This window comes from Notolabrus celidotus, chromosome 12 (genome assembly GCF_009762535.1).
Source record: "Notolabrus celidotus isolate fNotCel1 chromosome 12, fNotCel1.pri, whole genome shotgun sequence".
Taxonomy (NCBI): Eukaryota; Metazoa; Chordata; class Actinopteri; order Labriformes; family Labridae; genus Notolabrus; species Notolabrus celidotus.
The window spans coordinates 31,199,041-31,214,518 of record NC_048283.1 but is presented as its reverse complement, the minus strand read 5'-3'; the positions used below and the strand labels follow the sequence as shown (position 1 = coordinate 31,214,518).

Genomic DNA, 15,478 nt, shown 5'->3' with positions numbered 1-15,478 from the left:
GGTGACAACAGTGACAACACAGCCCACGTGACAGCGGTTCTTTCCATTTCCGCAGAGAAAGAGAGATGTTGAAAACAGCCAAGAGCCATTCCAGTCTAGAATGAATAAGACGGTCGCACACTGAATAGAAAGAAGAAAACCATGAAGCGACGAAGCCAACAACACATGTCAGAGCAACCTCTTGTTCTGTGAAGAGTGAAACAACGAGACCACGCCCACCGGATAACTTTGGACCAATCATCGCGCTGAGTGACGATTCGCAGCTGCGCATGCGTCCTGCAGCCGCGCGGGAGAGACCGAAATCCCAAACAAGGAGAAATGACAGAGTGAGCTTCTTACTTTGGCTCTGAGGCAGTTTTACACCACAAAGGAGCTGAAGTCCAAGGTGTGTCGTGATTTTGTATTATTTAACTTTCTGTTGGTAATGCTGTTTAGTTTCCTCCTGTAATCTACTAGTTCTAGCGGTTCTAGCTTACGTGTCGTGTGATTCAACGTCATGCAGCCAGGGAACATTAATGGTATTTGAAGAAGTAGGTTGGTAAACTCGAATATTATCGCGATATCTCCTTGCTGTCATTCATTCATGGCATCTATACTGTCCAATTCAGACACTCACAAACGTTGCACAGTTTATTAGCAGTTCACTAATGTATCGGATATCATCTGCTGCATTATGAAGTAGCTTTCTATGTTATCTTTTTGACCAATGGCATACAACCTTGATGCAAGGCAACATCATACCTGCCAACATTGGACTGTGATAAATAAGGATATTTTCCGGAGTATCGTAAAAATCAGCCTATACTCAGCAACCCTGTCCATATACAACCCTGAACTGCAGATAAATACATTTAATAAACGGATATGAAAGTCAATACTTTAAATGTCTCTTCATTTCAAAGTTTGCAGTAAAATATAGCAATGAAAGAAATTAAAAATCCATGTCTTACAAATATGAAAAAGTTCATAAACATGTTGAAGAGTGAGAGTAGAGTGAGCCACTGCAGTGAGGAGTAACACACACATATTCCAGGTAGAGGAGTTTGTGTTGACACCATATTTTGATGTTAACACCATTATAGTATTATTTCAATGAAGGAGTCTCTGTAACATGAATCTACACCTCTATGTGCTTTTAAAGTCATTTATCTGGGTCCTTTAAATTATATTTATTACCTACAGCTAAATGTTCTCTGACCTAGAGTAACCTCTGCATCCTCAGCCTCTGCTGCTTTCTGCCCTTTATTTTAAGAAGGAAGAGATTTCCTCTGCATCTCCACCTGAGGTTATCAGGTAGAGTTTAGTGATTTCATAACTTCACCTGTGATATTGTGATAGTGACACTGTCAGCACTCTGTCATCAGAGTCACACAGCTCTAAACTCTCCTGATGAACTTTAAAGAGGATGCTGCGTTATTAAACATTACAACTTAAGTTAGCTATAAGAACAGGGCTAACACACTTTAATGAGGGATGGATCAAATCTTTAAACAGTGCAGAAATTTGTTGAACTCACAACAATTAGTCTATTTGCACGTAAGCCATCAGATTGAATGAGCATGCAAGCCCCCCATAGAAGTTGAGGGACACTCATTTGATTGACATCAACGTGAAATAGGGAGATTGTCGGGAGAAATAATAAGTCGGGAGTACAGTGGGAGAATAAGTTAAAAAGCTGTAGACTCCTGCCTAAATCGGGAGTGTTGGCAGGTCTGGGCAACATAATTTACGGTTATGAAAGTAGGTTCAAGCAAGTAAACATGACGTGACTCAGAGAGACATCATTGTGTCATTGGGGTGATTTGATTGTTTATCTCCTGTCCACTTTTATTTAAACGCCTCCGTTGTGTGTTACAGATGTTAAAATTGCTTCAGCATCTTGACTTCTCCAGTTTTGTAATGCCCCACTAACACATTGTTTTTGTCTTCATAGTGGATACTGATTCTGCAGTGGCAACATGGCAGATGACTTCAGCGAATCCCTTACCCCACCAGTCTCTCCCTTTAAATCAGACAGTCTGTGTGAGCTGACTCCAGCCCATCCGCCCTGCTTCTGCTGCTCCGACATAAAGGACGACCCCACAGGAGCACTCTCCACTGAGGGGTACACTGCTAGAGGCTCCCTGAAACGGTACAGTCACTATTGGTCATAATACATGTGGTGTCTAGAACCTTGGAGGTCATTTGTATGTATTCTGCCTATTGAAATGTTCACAATGATAACAGTAGACAGCAACATGTGTGTGTTATCCTGAGTCTGTTATTTTAAAAAAAAAATCAAAGGTGAGTTTTTGATTATTTTAACACAACCAAAATACCTGAAGTATATACATTTTTTTTTAAAGGAAATATATATTTCACAAGAATAAACAGCATGTCATGTGACTTTCTATCCTGTAGGCTGCTCTTACGTCTTGACCCTGCCCCTGCTGAGTATGAGGCGGACACTGTAGAGATCTTTGGCTTCCCCTGGGTAACAGAAACAGCACTGGTAGAATCTACAAAACTGCTCTTTGGTCTTTTAAGGTAAGATAAACAAATCTCAGTTGCATTTTTTTGACGGAAAAGCATAGTTTTAATCCTAATATACAGTGTGTTGCCAAGACAAGCCAAATCCAAAGATGGTTGATAAAACACTGAACGTTAGAACAGAGTGGGTTCTTTTTGGTTTTGAAACACTGTGTACTTTGGTGAATTCATTCACATGTTTCTGGTCTTTGTTTCTTCTTCTTCTTTTTTTTAGACAAAAGGTTTATAGGCTGGAGACCTTGGTGCAGTCCAGCTCAAGTGACTTTGGTATGTTCTGGAATGATGTTATCTGCCAATTAATAATCAGACATTAAGTTTCCATGCCTATATTATGCCCACTCAGAAAGCAATTTTAGCCTGTTACTTTTATGAGTATGAAGAGTTTCTGTTAACAGAAAAATCTAAGTTCTTAGGTATCAGATTGATAGGATTTCAGCATCTGGTCCAGATCTAGAACAGATTAGTGTGCTCCCTTTGACTCCCTGAAAAACTGTTTATCATATTGCCTTAAATATGGCATAAAACCATCACTTTTGTGGACTTGGTCAATCAATCAATCAATCAATCAATCTTTATTTGTATAATGCCAAATCCAAACAAACGTTATCTCAAGACACTTTTACAAACAGAGCAGGTCTAGACCACTCTATGTTAAATTATGAACAGAGACCCAACACCAAGACAGGATACGATCCAGTCCCTTCTTATAGACAGGACTCAGTCTGATCTCATCTTAATCCACAATGAGCAGAGCACCTGGCAGTATTTAGCAAGTTACAGCGGCGAGGACCAACTTCCTTTAACAGGTAGAAACCTTGAGCAGGACCAGACTCATGTTAGACACACATCTGCTGAGACAGAGTTGGTGTTGGTGAGGGATAGAGGAGATGAAAAGAGAGAGAGGTGATAGTGGTGAGATGGATTGTAGTAGTTGTAGCATCTGGAATGTCAGTTATACAGCCATCTGCCTCGGTCAAGATAGATGGCTGTATAACTTAAAAAGTCACCATGCCAGCTTGGCAATTTTTTTTGCATAGGCAACATTTCCTTAAGGATAAATCTTCCAAACAACCAACCATACTAATTCAATGCTTATTGTGATACTTCAGAAACACCAGAAAATAGGGATGTAAGGATACACTCAACCCACGATTTGATTCCAATCCCGATTCCCGATACAATTCACTCACGATTCTCTAACGATTTTCAAGAAAACTGGATTGAACTCAAAACTTAAATAACTATTAGTTAATTTCAATTCTCAGATATGGACAGTTGCAATATATATTTTTTTCTCTTATATTTCTTTGTAAACAAAGATTTGATTTTTAAGGTGTGTTGTTACTGAAATAAAACAACTGCACACTTTTTTTCAGCACCTTCAAAAAAACTAAAATCACCATACAAAAACACCTTGTTGGAAAATTACAGAACAGTTATAGAGAAATGGAAAGTGAACAATTTCCAAAGGAAAGTGTTACATTTTAAAACAAATAAGGTGATCTCTTTAAATTAGGGATGTACATTTCAAGTATTTTCCATGATTGATCTTTGGAAATGTAAACAATCAATTATCGTTCAATCATTAAAAAAACGTGAATGTTTTCCATGTCAAAAATAATGACAAATGTGTTTTTTCCCCTAAATCAAATGTCCCTTCATGACACAGTGTATATTACTGACGGTATTAAACAGCTACAGATCATATTGAGGTGTTCAACATGTTAACAAGCTGAATATCAACGTGAGGATCAGCTTATAAATAATCTCTGTGGACGCATGGTCATAGAGTGAAGACTCAGACTAAAACATGTGGATTTAATGCAACAGGACAACTGAACAGAATCAGATTTCAGACTCAGTGTCCAGTTTTCTTATTTAGAAAAATAAGCATTTAAACGTGGTCAGGTGTCAGCCAGGAGTGCAACCGGGTCAGAATCAGTCCGGTGGTGGAGGAAAAAAGCGCTCGTGGAGACCTGTCACTCAGCTGCAGCCCCCAGCTGAGCGCCACCTTCAGTCAGCTGATTCTGAAACATGCTTTAAACTTAAAACACCTCCACTCAGTGAGTGACGAGAGAGCAGCGCAAGAGACTTAATGATGTTGAACAAGCAGAGTACAATGCAGATAGCGCCTTCTACTGTTTACAAATAATATCAGATACAAATGTTGTTGAATCGATTTTAATCCACCCTTATTTGGATCGATTTTTACCGTCTTGCGGTATTTCCTTACATCCCTACCAGAAGATAAGATAAGATAACATAATTTGGTCCTTTGCTCGTCCCACAACGGGGAAATTCAAGTGTCACAGTAACATAGTAGACAAAGTGCAAAAGAAATATATAAAGACAGAGTATTAGTTTAACCCCCAGTATGGGGATCTTCTGTGACTAAAAAAGTAATCCCACAAATCAGCTGAAATGTCCACAGACAAATAACACACACGTATCTGTGGCTCTTACAGCGTGCTTGCTGGAATGAGCATACCAATGAATGAGCTGTGGGCAACTGTTCCAACAAATGAATGAATCATAAATACACGGCTGAGAGCAATTCTAGTGTAATCGGAAACAGTGGGTATCTTTTAAATAACATTAGGAATAATCCACATCTTCCCTCCTGTGTTGTAGGTCAAGCAGGCAACCTCCATTATGAAGCAGAAGACCTTAGACAACAGTGTGTTTCATTTCTTCAGTATGTTAAAGTTTTCCTGCACAGGTAAGTCTACACACACCATGGGGACAACGGTTCTGCTGATTCAGATGTTATTAACTGCATGCAACAATATTATGTATTCAAATACTGCTTGGTTTCTTGTACATGCTCAGATACCTGGAGCCTTTTAACGCCATGGATACAGGTCAGGCACACTCCTATGAGGAGCTGGAGGCTCAGCTCCCCTCTGCTGTTCTGGAGGAGCTGTTTGGCATCACTCTCCTAATAGGAAGACTCAAAGACCTGCCTGCCAACATTCAGAGTGCCTTCACTATATCCAATCAGGGGAAGGTGGGTGCCTTACACAGAGATCAGAGGCGGCCATAGAGGAGAAACCGTTGCAGCAGTGTGAATGACTTAAATTTAATTGAGCTTTACTGGCATATAGAGAGGGAGGATTCATATTGCCACATTCTCCTACCTGAGGGTTTTGTTGTTTGTTATATGAGTCAATGTTTTCAGTGTATTTTCATACTGCTGACATTGTGCTCCATGGTCTATCTTCCTCCTGCAGATTTTCCCCCCCTCTTGGCACTTGTTACACCTTCATCTTGACATCCACTGGTCTGTCTTGGAGATCCTTCACATACTCGGCCATAAGATGCAAGGTATGCTATGGTCATTGCAAGAGAATTAGAGACTAAGATAAGATTATACTTCAGCACATTGTAGTTTAGTCATTCACTGATTTTACCTTCTTCTGTTATACCAGCACATTTGGCAGTAATCTTCCGACTCACAGCTCATTGTGAGTCATTATCATGGCAACAGGCTTTTTAGTAATTCTACCTTTTCTTCTCTCCAGGCCAAGTTGTGTACGCCCACCAGTTTGTGAACCTTACAGGAGAGAACCTGACTGATACCAGTCTGTTTGAAGAGCACCTGTGCGGTCTGCTGTGTGACCTAACTGGTCTGGCCATAGGCAAATACAGCAAGGTAGGCAGCTGGCCACAACTCATAACATCGTATTGTTGAGATGCACCAGTGGAGTGTTAAGGTTATTTTTAAGCTACAATAAACTGCAGTTACAGTATCCAGTTTATTCATTGACACAGTTACTCTTGGATTAAAGATGGAGGGCATGGATTTCAAATACTGAAGATAGAATCATTCTTTTCAAGTGGAAGTTATCTTAGTAATCCCACTAGATAATAATAGTGATACAAAGTAGGGATGTAAATTTCAAGTATTTCCCGTGATCGATCTTTGGAAATGTTAACAATCAATTATTGATTTATCATTAAAAAACGTGACCGATTTCCATGTCAAAAACATGCCAAATGCGTTTCTTTCCCTGAATCAAATTTCCCTTCACGACACAATGTACATAACTGACAGTACTGAATATCTACTGATCATATTGAGGTGTTCTAAATGTTAAACACACTGAATATCAACGTGTGGAGCAGGCTCATAATCTCTGCGGACACAGAGTCATAAAAGTGAAGGCTCAGACTTCAACAAGGGAACTGAACAGAAACATATTTCTGACTCACAGTGTCCAGTTTTCTGTCTACTCGTTGTTATTGACAAAAGTAAGCATATGAACGTGATCAGGTGTCAGCCGGGAGCACAACCGGGTCAGAATCAGTCCGGCGGCAGAGAAAAAAAGCGCTCGTGGAGACCTGTCACTCAGCCGCAGCCCCCAGCTGAGCGTCTCCACTGTACACAACACCTTCAGTCAACTGATTCACATCCAAACATGCTTTAAAATTAAAACACCTCCCTGATAGCTGAACCAAATATAAGAACCACATGATGTTTGTTCAATGTGATAGAAAATCCAAACAAAAAAAACTGTTCCAGTAAGTTCTTAACAATCAATTAATCGATACTCGATTCATTGTTGACATCCCTAATATAAAGCCATGTTTTTTTGCATCAAGAGTACATATCATGCTACAAAACGTAATTTAAGGCATTGTATACTGTGTAGCATTCATGTCAGTGACAAATAGCATCTTCCTAAGACAACAATGCAATTAAAAAAGTTCTGTGCTTTCTAGGTGAGGCCTACAGTGGCACTGGGCAGCCATCACTTCCTCTGCTCCTGCACCAAAGAGCTCTGGGTCCTCCTCATGCATCTCTTGGAACAAAGGAAAAAAGTGTTACACACACAGGTAGAGCAACAAAACACATGTTCAAGTTCATATGATTGAAAAAAAAAACACTCTGTCTTACTGAACTTTTGTGCTTCCTTCTAGTCGTTCTGGAACTACATGAACTCTCTGTTGAGGCCGCTGGTTTCAGGGAAGCAAGCCGCAGAGCAGTTCACTGGCCTCCCCACGCACTGCAAGGATCCTCTAGGATTTACATGGTGGCTGGTCACACATTTAGCAATGTTGGGGCAGTACAGCCGCAATGGCACCCTGCAGAAGGAGGTAAGAAATAGGGAATCTCAATATAGATGTGTTTTACTGCTGGTACCATGGAGGAGTTAGGAAAGATGCAACTCTGGGACAACCACTGGGACTTGAACTCATTTTTTTTTATCTCTACCATTTGAACACATTTATTTGTCACATCATAAATTCTTTGATTTATTTATTTAATCGTATTTATTTAATGTATTAGCATTATTATTATTCAATTTATTATTATTTTTATTTTCAATCAATCAATCAGACTTTATTTATAAAGCGCTTTTCATACAGTGACATTGTATCACAAAGTGCTGAACATAAAAACAACTTAAAATAGAATAAATAAAGAAGATCCCACTCCAAGCCCGACCCCAAACCCAACCCACAATCCTAAGGTAAAGAACACAATATATGCAACAATAGTAATAAAAACAATAAAAACAAAACAAATAAATAAGAAGGAACTGAGGAAACGCTCTCATAATACCTTACTGAGGAAACACTGTAGGAAACATAAGATGTTAAAGGTGACATATCATGCAAAATTGACTTTTTAATGGTTCTTTACCTGAATTATGTTTCCCTGGCATGTCTACAAACCCCCCCGAGAATGAAAAAAATCCATTCTGCCCCTGTTCTGATTTCTCCACCTTTCTGTAAATGTGTGTGAAACGAGCCGTTTCAGACTTCCGTGTTTTTGTTACGTAACAACAATATCCGGTCTGTAACAGAGTCAGAGCTCGGAGCTTGTTCAGCCCATAGACTGTATAAAATAATACTGAATCCCCCTCCGTTTTTCATTACCTGCACAAATGTGTGCTAACAAGGAGCTTAGGAGGGAGGCATGCTAGTTGTAGGCTGTCTTAATAAACACAAAGGTCGGTTTTACTCCCCACGTCTGCAGATTTGAAGATCTAGTGGATGATTTGTATTTATCATGGATAAGTGCTAGCGCTAGTTAGCATAGCTACATAGCTACATGTCGTAGCTGTAGCTGTGTACCAAGACACACGTCAACATACTGACAAATAAAACAACAAGAAACACAGAATCTGTGACCAATCCTTCAGAAAAGGTCCCGCTGGCTTTCTGGCAGAGGTCGGTTTTACTCCCCACGTCTGCAGATTTGAAGATCTAGTGGATGATTTTTATTTATCATGGATAAGTGCTAGCGCTAGTTAGCATAGCCACATAGCTACATGTTCGTAGCTGTGTACCAAGACACACGTCTACATACTGATAAATAAAACAACAAGAAACACTAAATCTGTGACCAATCGTTCAGAAAGGTCCTGCTGCAGGCGCCTCTCCGTCAGGATCAGATTCTGGATCAGATTCAGAGGGTTGAAGTAACGTGATCAGGGGGAGCAGCCGTGTATATTCAGCCAACATGTAAACATTAGATCAACGTGCTGGAGAGCCGAGGCACATCCACTTCCTGAGGGGGCGTGGTCAGAGGGAAAACAGAGTGTTCTGAGGAGGACTGAAGAAGAGGACTTTTCAGGCATGCCAAAATCTGATTTCAAAGTGTTTTTTTGAGCATAAACTTTAAAGACATGTTTTGGGGACCTCTTAGACCAATATATATTGATGAAAAAAGCGTGATATGTCACCTTTAAAACTTAACAATAAATTAAAATCACCAAAATAAAATACATTACTAAGATAATAAAACACTAACAGATTAAACCATTAAAGTAAGATAAGATGCTATACTTAAAAAACAATTAAATAAGTACATAGATAAATAGAATAGAATAAAAGTGACTAAAATTTGAACCAGATAATAAATAAATAAATGAATAAATAAAACTGTTATAAGAATGAAACTCTGTTAAAAGTGAGACAAAAAAGGTTTTATCTTGTTCTTTTATTTTTTATTATTATGTATTTTGTCTTATTTATTATTATGTTTCATTATTACTATTTGTATTTTAACTATTGAGTTATTATAACCCTGTGTTAAAAATAGTAGTATTTTTTATATCTATGTTTATAATTATATGTACATGCATCTAATTAATCCAGGTAGTTTACAGTTAAAGCTTCCAAGACGCTGTATCTTTAAGGACATTTTGCATCACAACAAATGATTTCTACTGTTCCAAAGTGAGCCTTGAGAGTGACGAGTCTCTGCATTAGCTAAAAAAGTTGCTGATTTTCACCCATGATAATATAAAGAAAGGGGCATTATGTACTGTGATCTTTTTTAAGTCCGTACATTATTTACATTATGGTTTTAAACAATGTTTATCATCTGTCCTCAGAATCATCTGGGGGACAATTGGACTTTGGTGGAGGAACTGCTCAAGTTAACCTGCAACACTAAGGTCAGCACCTCTTCTTGTTCCACATTTATTTCTAACCCTTTAAAATGATTGTAAAAAAACACGTCTCATCAATTTAAACATTGTGAATGTGTACATGTGTGTTTGAAATAACAGGGGGGTCTAGCAGAGGAACAGATCAGGATGCATGTCCACTGCTGTCTCAGCCTGAGTCTGCTGTGGGAACCGAGCACCAGTGCTGTCTCCACCCTCTGGGACTACTACAGCAGGAATCTGGTGAGCAGGAACTTCAGAGAAAGGGCTTGAAGGAAATGTTGTCATCTCTGATGGAGTAATACGGATGATTAAAGTTTCTCAAACTTGATATGTTGCCTTGTTCTTTAGCACGAGAATCAGAACACTGTAAGCTATTTTTGGTTATATAAATGAATGTATGACGTCCTTTCTTCCATGTTTTTTTGTCTCGACGATTGCTTATTTGTTAATTTTATGAGTTGCATTACATTTATTGCTTCTAATTTAAATCACACTTCATATTTTATAAAAATCCTGTTGGATATTTTCTTCAGAATCCCTATAAAGTATGATTATCTTCTATCTTCCCGCTCCAGAATTCCTCATTCACTGTACCCTGGCTCGGGATATCCGGTGTTGGCACACTGTACAAGTCACCCCTGGCTTTGTTGGAGCAGGCCCGCTGCTGCTGCCATCCCTCTGACCTTCACTCCTCGGGACACACCCAGCTCTACTGCTCGGCTAACTCCTTCCACATCTTCCTCAGAGTGCTCGCCCTGTGCCTGGCCCAGGACAGGGCTGGTGGTGTCGCTCAAAGACAAATCAAAGGAAGGTAAGAAAGGAGGAAGAGTACTTCTCACAGGCAACAGCTGATTCAACTTCAGAAACATAGTATGCCGTTTTTTTAGGGGGAAAAAGATTAAAGAGAATACATGAAGTAGAAGCTGTGAGAAGTGATTACTAATGAACACCAGGCTTTGTTGGAATCCCTTTTCCCCTTGATCTTCTAATGTGTGAAGTGTTTAGTGTGATATTTGGATTTTTGTATGTGTGTCGGGTTGAATGCTTGCACAAAAAACACAAACACCATGTGTGTTTACACACTAGCATGCATTTTGGTCCTGTTTGTGTGTGTGCCAGGTGCAGCGGGTCTCCCAGTGCGTCTTTGATATTTACTCGGGCCCCCCAGTGGAGCAGGTGTCTCAGGAGTCAACCACCTGCTCTTCATGCACAGACCAGAGCCAAGGAACCTCCCACTGATGCACGCACACACATACACACACACTCACTCACACTGCACCTGCTCCCTAGAGCAGGGACATGAGTGTATGAGTCCATTGGATGGAGGAAGAATTTTGATTTGTGAAACAAACTAAGAAAAAGGAGAAGACAGATCACAAGCTAACGTGCCCGTCAGAACACAACGCTGGATCATCCTATATCCCAGACCGGCTGAGCGCCAAAGAGAGGCAGCCATAGATAAATCCGCCTAATGACTTCCCTCTGTCTGGAATGTGCTCAGTAGCGCTGCAGACATGGGGGCTAATTAGCTAACGAGCGTGGCGGTTAATTCGCCTTAACGAAGCTGTGTTGGTTTCCAACACGGATAGAAGGGGGAGCTTGGGCGGTAGGGAGTAGGGAGATGTGGGTGGTAGGGAGTCTGGCAACAGTCTGAATGAGCTGGGACAGGTCCAGATCCCCCCCCACCCCACCCCCTCTCACCACAACTCCCTCCTCAGGAGGCGTGAGGCTGTATCTCTACAGTGTTTCCACAGTTCTCCTAAACCTGGCCAGTTCTCTGTGAGACACCCGTGACCATTGCATGGGATCGGAAGCAAGCATGTTGAACTCCCACACTGAGAGCAGAGAGCATCTGCTCAATCCAGAAAAAAAAAACGAACTTTCCGGAACAAACAAATAGACCGACAGGTTGGATGAATGCAGAAAATCCCTACTGCTGTCTCCCAGCACGCTGCTTTTAACGCACCATTCATCTATTCAAATCTCCCTCCCTTCTTCTCACTCTCACTGCACGCCTGGCCACCTTCTCCTTTTCCAGTCCTCTGTGGGTGTAACTAAGCTGATTTGGTGTTAACCTGGTCTTACTCAGTTCCTCTCTCCTTTTTCTCCTCTCCATTATATCATTCATACTTCTTACACAGAGTTTGTCTTGGGATGCTCGCTGTTTGTGTTTTGACCCAAACAGCAGCTTTACTCACCTGTGTGGGCTGCATCTGTGTTTGGGAGTTAGGGTGTGAAAGGAGGGGGCTCCAGCCTTCTGTGTTTTCCTGCCAGGCAAGCAAACATCAAGCTGGATGTGTGGCAATGCAAGTGTGTGTGTGTGTGTGGTTTTATTGATCCCTCTCTGGTGTTGCAGTAAATTGGTTTGGCTGTAGAGAGAGGGACCAAGCGCCTACTGCTGTGTGTCTGAGTGTCTCTGACATTTAACATGATCTTTAAAGGCATTTCTCCACAGTGCCCGCAGGATCTAACAGCGTGCTGGGTGGTTCTCTCACCCAGCACGCTGTTAGATCCTGCTTACTCCCTCTCTTGCTTATTCTTCCCCTCTCTCTCTCTCTAACACACACACACACACACACACACGCTCGCACACACATCCTCTCCCCTGGAGCTGAGAGGGTGATAGAGGTAGATGGTGTGGTACACAGTAGCAAGTTCAGTTAGTCAGCATTTAAAGACTGGGGTTACGTAAGAACAAATCATATAAAACATATAGAAAAAGTTTGTAAACTGAAGGAGCTGAATAAAAAAAATGTTTTCAGCCATGTTTTAATATTACGTCATATTGTAAAGAGCAGTAACTCTGTTTTATGTTTCTAGGATTTATTCCAAGTTCTCCTCAAAAAAGATGCAAGACCTGTCAGAGGCCGGCCTCATGAACTTCCTGCTGCTGTTCCTGGTGGTGGCACGGCAGGTAGAGCTCGAGGATGTAGCCAGCAGAGCCTCTGAGCTACTGGGTTTCCTTCCCTCTAACTGCCCCCCAGGGCACCGCACCCTGGTCTGGAGGGGACAACTATCACTGCTGCTGTTGTTTCAGGTTTGTTCATCTCACATTCCCACATCTTAAATAGTATTTTTTTAGGGATGCACCGAAAATGTTCTGCCGAAAATGGCCAAAAAGTGCATTTTCGGCCGAAAGACTTTTATCACTGAAACAACACGGATGAAACAGAATGCCGTGATGATGCAAGCAAAAACGTGGCCAGTACGCAATTGTCTGGATAAGGGCCAACATGTCTGCGTCTGTTCTTCCTTTAACTGCAGCACTAAAGCGTCTTCTAAGCAAAGAGGTGAGACGGACCACAGAGTGAAAACAATGAAAAGTACACTCTTAGAGTCTGTCAGCACACGTTTCACTGAGATCTATTCACATCCTCTGCACTACATCACGACTGTACTTGATCCACGTTATAAAGATCATTACTTGGATGTGTGAATAAAGCAGCACGCATGAGAAATGATCCAGGCTGAGATGGATGTGGAGAACCCACTTGGAGACAGAGAAGTGCACTGCGCAGGAGAAGGAGAACAGAGCGTAGAAAAAAGGACTGGTCTCTCTGAACCAGATGAGGGGCATGCACCCTCGTTGTCTGACATGTTCAATGAGATCCTTGATTTTAGTGAGGTTAGCACACAGTCACAGCCATAAATGCAATGGTAGGGGAGACCGGGGACAGTTGTAACATTTTGGACATTTCTGTCTATAACTTTGAGCTCTTTTAACCCAGTGTGTTCAAACTGATATACAAACTAGCTTCAAGTGTCTGCTAATAAATGGCTTAGAAAATGCCAGTGCAACACAAACAGAAAATGCATGGCCCACTCCTTAATAATAATTGGCATAATAACTTATTTCAGTGATTCGGTTTTCGGTTTTCAGCCTTGGCTTCCTCATTTTTGATTTTCGGTTTCGGCCAAGAATGTATAACTTTACAGTAGTTGCATCCATGGTTTTGTAAAGTGATATATGTTTCATGAGAGCATAACATGACTTTAATTTGATTGGAGTATCCTGATCTCCCAACTATGTGTGTGGAGTGAGCAGGGCTCACCAAAAGTGTAGTTAATCCTTTAAGTTTCATTTTCACATGATTAAGCGTCAGGACTGGTACGCCTTGTCGGTGAGTAATTGTATATTGTTAGTGCCGTTGTTTCAAACAAGAATTAATGTAAACTTATAGTGGTTAATTTTGAGTTGTGTTTGTGCTTATGTTGCAGGTTTACAACCTAACTAACTAACTAACTAACTAACTAATTAAAAGTCTTACAACTTCTAGCCACCGTGTGTCGGTAGGCAAGTGTGCGTTTGATGTGTGAAATAAACTTAAAAAGAAGACTGGAGTTGACCCCCGTATCTGTTCTGACAACCCTTCAGGAGGGGAGTTTATTAAACTATAGCAGGTAGATTAGTAAAATCTGGACAAAGCATTTTCATTTTGTTGCATCCCTAGTATTTTTCTCCCACCTGACAGTTGTGTTTATGTATTCTTCTTCTGTTTAGGAGAGAGGTCTGGATGTGGGTGCTCAGGCCAGTTGGCTGGCCTCCTCCTTCAATGAGACAGCCAAAGAGTTCTACAATAAGACCACGGAGGTCTCTCGAAGACTTGCTCTCTGGGGGCCCCTCGGCTCCTACCTGGAGGGTGTAGCAGAAGTTTTCGAGATGAGCACCAGTCTCGGCCTATCAGAAGAGAAGCTGCTCAATGAAGGGTTTGATTGGTTGTTACCCGCTTGCCGTCTGTCAGAGCTGAATTCTGCCCTGGGCTTTCTGCAGATCATCCTCGCCCAGCTCAGGTGAGACAACAGATGTAAACACTCTCCGGCTTCTCAGTTATCTCTTACTTTTTCTCTGTTCCTCTCATCCTGTCTTTCACTGATAGCTGCTCTCCCTCAGAGACAGGACATATTCAGACAAATGTTTTCTGGCAAAGGCCAAGCTAAGCTTTTATTAAGATCTGATAAGTGACTACAGCAGAGGAGAGTGATCTGCTCTCCTCCTCCCAGTCCATCACAGAGTCCACTTACTTCTCATACTGACAAAAGACGGATTGTCCTGTCAGTAAGAATCCGACTCTGTAAAGACTGTGTTGCATTGAAGCCCCTGTTGGTCTCAGTAGACCTAGTGGCCCTCTGGTCACCCTGACCAGTGATGGTGGAGCTCTGAGTAGAGTTACAGACTCAAGGGACCCTCTGGGACCCCACTGTTGTCATAGGGACAGCGGCAGGGCCTGCAGGCGTGTTGAGAGACTTTGGTGACTGGGGTGTCGGGACGGGTTCATCTGTAGGACACAGGTTTTTGTTACACCATCAACCCCAACTGAAGGTCAGAGATCCAAAGCTGAAACAGTGGCTGTTTATGTGAGGGAGTAGAGGCAGGGACGCAGGGGACAGTGAATGACCTATATTAGAAGTACTTGTTATTGTAGGAGGGACCAGAAGACTGTTTTAACTTTTTGAACCTCAGTCACACTGATTTATTATCTTTCCTAAAAGTAGTATATTGTCTACACTCCTTTATGGGACAGTATGTTATTTAAGACCTAAAAGAA

At 41.3% G+C, this 15,478-nt stretch overlaps 1 protein-coding gene across 2 annotated transcripts in view; it reads left to right on the top strand.

Moving 5' to 3' along the window:
• Window positions 1-15,478, top strand: part of mms22l (MMS22-like, DNA repair protein) — a 28,381-nt gene continuing 12,903 nt past the window's right edge. The window contains exons 1-15 of one of the 2 annotated variants that reach the window (XM_034697135.1): window positions 1-385; window positions 1,934-2,131; window positions 2,401-2,526; window positions 2,744-2,796; window positions 5,161-5,248; window positions 5,359-5,536; window positions 5,760-5,853; window positions 6,051-6,181; window positions 7,252-7,365; window positions 7,450-7,626; window positions 9,876-9,938; window positions 10,053-10,172; window positions 10,508-10,743; window positions 12,753-12,969; window positions 14,434-14,723. In XM_034697135.1, the coding sequence (XP_034553026.1) occupies window positions 1,959-2,131; window positions 2,401-2,526; window positions 2,744-2,796; window positions 5,161-5,248; window positions 5,359-5,536; window positions 5,760-5,853; window positions 6,051-6,181; window positions 7,252-7,365; window positions 7,450-7,626; window positions 9,876-9,938; window positions 10,053-10,172; window positions 10,508-10,743; window positions 12,753-12,969; window positions 14,434-14,723 (2,060 nt within the window). In that variant the 5' untranslated portion in view covers window positions 1-385; window positions 1,934-1,958. The remainder of the gene's footprint in view (window positions 386-1,933; window positions 2,132-2,400; window positions 2,527-2,743; window positions 2,797-5,160; window positions 5,249-5,358; window positions 5,537-5,759; window positions 5,854-6,050; window positions 6,182-7,251; window positions 7,366-7,449; window positions 7,627-9,875; window positions 9,939-10,052; window positions 10,173-10,507; window positions 10,744-12,752; window positions 12,970-14,433; window positions 14,724-15,478) is intronic. The other variant, XM_034697136.1, reaches the window with a different exon arrangement.